Source organism: Carlito syrichta, unplaced genomic scaffold (assembly GCF_000164805.1).
Source record: "Carlito syrichta isolate Samal-C Ts95f unplaced genomic scaffold, Tarsius_syrichta-2.0.1 Scaffold256849, whole genome shotgun sequence".
Taxonomy (NCBI): domain Eukaryota; kingdom Metazoa; phylum Chordata; class Mammalia; order Primates; family Tarsiidae; genus Carlito; species Carlito syrichta.
In genome coordinates, this window is record NW_007200945.1 from 3,901 (window position 1) to 6,138 (window position 2,238).

Sequence of the window (2,238 nt, forward strand, 5' to 3'; positions counted from 1 at the left end):
CTCCAGTGATCCTTCCGCCTCAGCCTTCCAAGTAACTGGAACTACAGGTGCGTGCTACCATGCCCGGCTAATCTTTGATCTACTGTAGAGATGAGGTCTCGCCAAGTTGCCCGGGCAGGTCTCGAACCCGCGAGCTCAGGCAGTCTACTCACCTCAGCCTCCCAAGGCACAGGATTACAGGCTGAGCCACTGAGCCCAGCTGTGTGTCCCTATTTCTATGAAATGTCCAGAACGGACCAATCCACGGAGACGGGACATAGATCTGTGGGGGCTGGGGAGAGACAGCGGGTGGGGATGGTTTTAGGGATGGTGAAAAAAGTCTGGGTAGTGGTGACCGTTGTACAGCATTTTGAATACACCGAAACCCACGGAATCGTACACTTTTTTTTTGAGTCAGAATCTCACTCTGTCACCCAGGCTGGAGGACAGGAGCATGCTCACGGCCACTGCAGCCTTGACCTGCTGGGCTCAGGAGATCCTTCCACCTCAGCCTTCCAAGTAGCTGGAACCACAGGCATTTTTGATGTATTATTTCTGCCCTTTGGCTTTGTTGTGCTATACAAGTGTTTGTGTGGGTGTATGTTTTCAGAACTCGCCAAGTTGCCCAGGCTGGTGTCGAACCCATGGGCTCAGGCAATCCTCTCACTTCAGCCTCCCAAAGTGTTGGGATTATAGGCGTGAGCTACCATACCCAGCAGAATTGTACGCTTTTAGGAGGCTGGATTTTATGGTATGTCAACTACAGCTCAAAAAGTAAAAAGAATGAGAGAGAGAGGGAGGGGTGGGGGGACTGACTTCCGGGCCCTGGTGCAGGGCTGCCCCGCTCCTCCTGGGATCCCTGGCTTCCTGGTGGCACCTCCCATGGCCGGCTCCCCTCTTGGCCACCAAAAAGAGCTTTAAAACCAAGTCAGATCCCAGTACCACGGCAGGGCTCAGCCTACCCTCAGGACACCTCCCTCCGCTCAGCTTCCACCCCAGCCTGGCAGGCTTCACCCCACCCCAGGGCCTTTGCACCTGTCACGGCTCTGCAAGTGCCCTGTTCCCGAGCCCTGTGCGCTTCCAATGGGCTCCTGCCTACCTCCTCTGAGAAGCCTCCCCTGACCCCCTCCCTACCCTGTGAGACCCTCTCACATATCTGCGTTTTTTCTCACCTTTATAACAACAGTAATTTTTTTCTCTTTGAGTCAGAGTCTCACTCTGTCACCCAGGCTGGAGCGCAGTGGCAGGCAGACAGCCACCCCAGCGTTGACCTGCTGGGCTCCGGCGATCCTTCCAGCTCAGCCTTCCAAGGAGCCGGAACTACCAGTGTGAGCCACCATGCCCGACTAATTTTTTGGATTTATTGCAGAGACGAGGTCTCGCCAAGTTGCCTGGGTTGGTCTTGAACCCGTGGGCTCAGGCAGTCCTCTCGCCTCGGCCTCCCAAAGTGCTGGGATGACAGGGGTCTGAGCCTCTGCACCCAGTCAGTACTTCTTTAAAAGAGCTAATTCTGAGCTTGGGGTGTCAGGGCTGAGCCCACGGTGACCAGAGCCTGCCTGGTGCCCAGTCAGCTTGAGGGCACGCGTGGCCCAGGGGACTGCGCCGGCCCGGAGGCGTCTTCCATGTCCCGAGGGGGGTCTCAGAGCCGCCATGGGGCCGACGCCCAGCCGCACCCACACACCCTGGCCTCGAGGCGCCGCCGAGGGCCGGGCGGGCAGGGGTTCTCACCTTTGGTCTCGTCCTCGTAGACCTTGACGCCCTGGGGGAGCGGCGCCCGGGGCAGCTGTGTGGTGCTGGACAGCACCCTGGTCGCCCCGGTCACCTTGTCCTTCTCCACAGTGATCTCCACCGAGTACACGGCTGGCACGAGAGTGGCGGGGTCACGCCATGGCCTGCCCACCCGCGCACCCCCCCCGCCGGGCTGCGGCCAAGCCAGGGTGGGGTCAGCAGTGCAGAGGCAAGCGGCGGGCAGGGGCCGGGCCGGGGGTGCCGGGGTTCTGGCTCCACACGGCCTTCCCTGGCCCCAGAGCCTTCTGTAGCTCCCCAGTGCCCTGTGATGGCCTGGATTCCTTCGCTTGGCCTTTGAGGCCCATCCTGCTGTCTCCCCCAGGACCCTTGTCTCTGTCCTCTGCACATGTCTTCTACTTGGCCCCTGAACTCTTGCCTCTCAAGCCTGAGTTCCACCCCAGTCTGTCTGCAGAGCTGCCCTCTCCCTGCTTCCGCCAGGGCACCAGCCCAGACTTGGCTTTAGCTATTTTA

The 2,238-nt window shown here is 59.7% G+C and overlaps 1 protein-coding gene across 1 annotated transcript in view; it reads right to left on the reverse strand.

Annotated features, from left to right (window-relative positions):
* The window catches only part of LOC110595093 (paralemmin-1-like), a gene marked incomplete at both ends in the record, with an annotated part of 5,733 nt that extends 3,894 nt beyond the window's left edge, over window positions 1-1,839 (reverse strand). The window contains one exon of the mRNA XM_021709575.1: window positions 1,708-1,839. Within this exon, the coding sequence (XP_021565250.1) occupies window positions 1,708-1,839 (132 nt within the window). The remainder of the gene's footprint in view (window positions 1-1,707) is intronic.
* Between the last annotated feature and the right edge of the window lie 399 nt (window positions 1,840-2,238).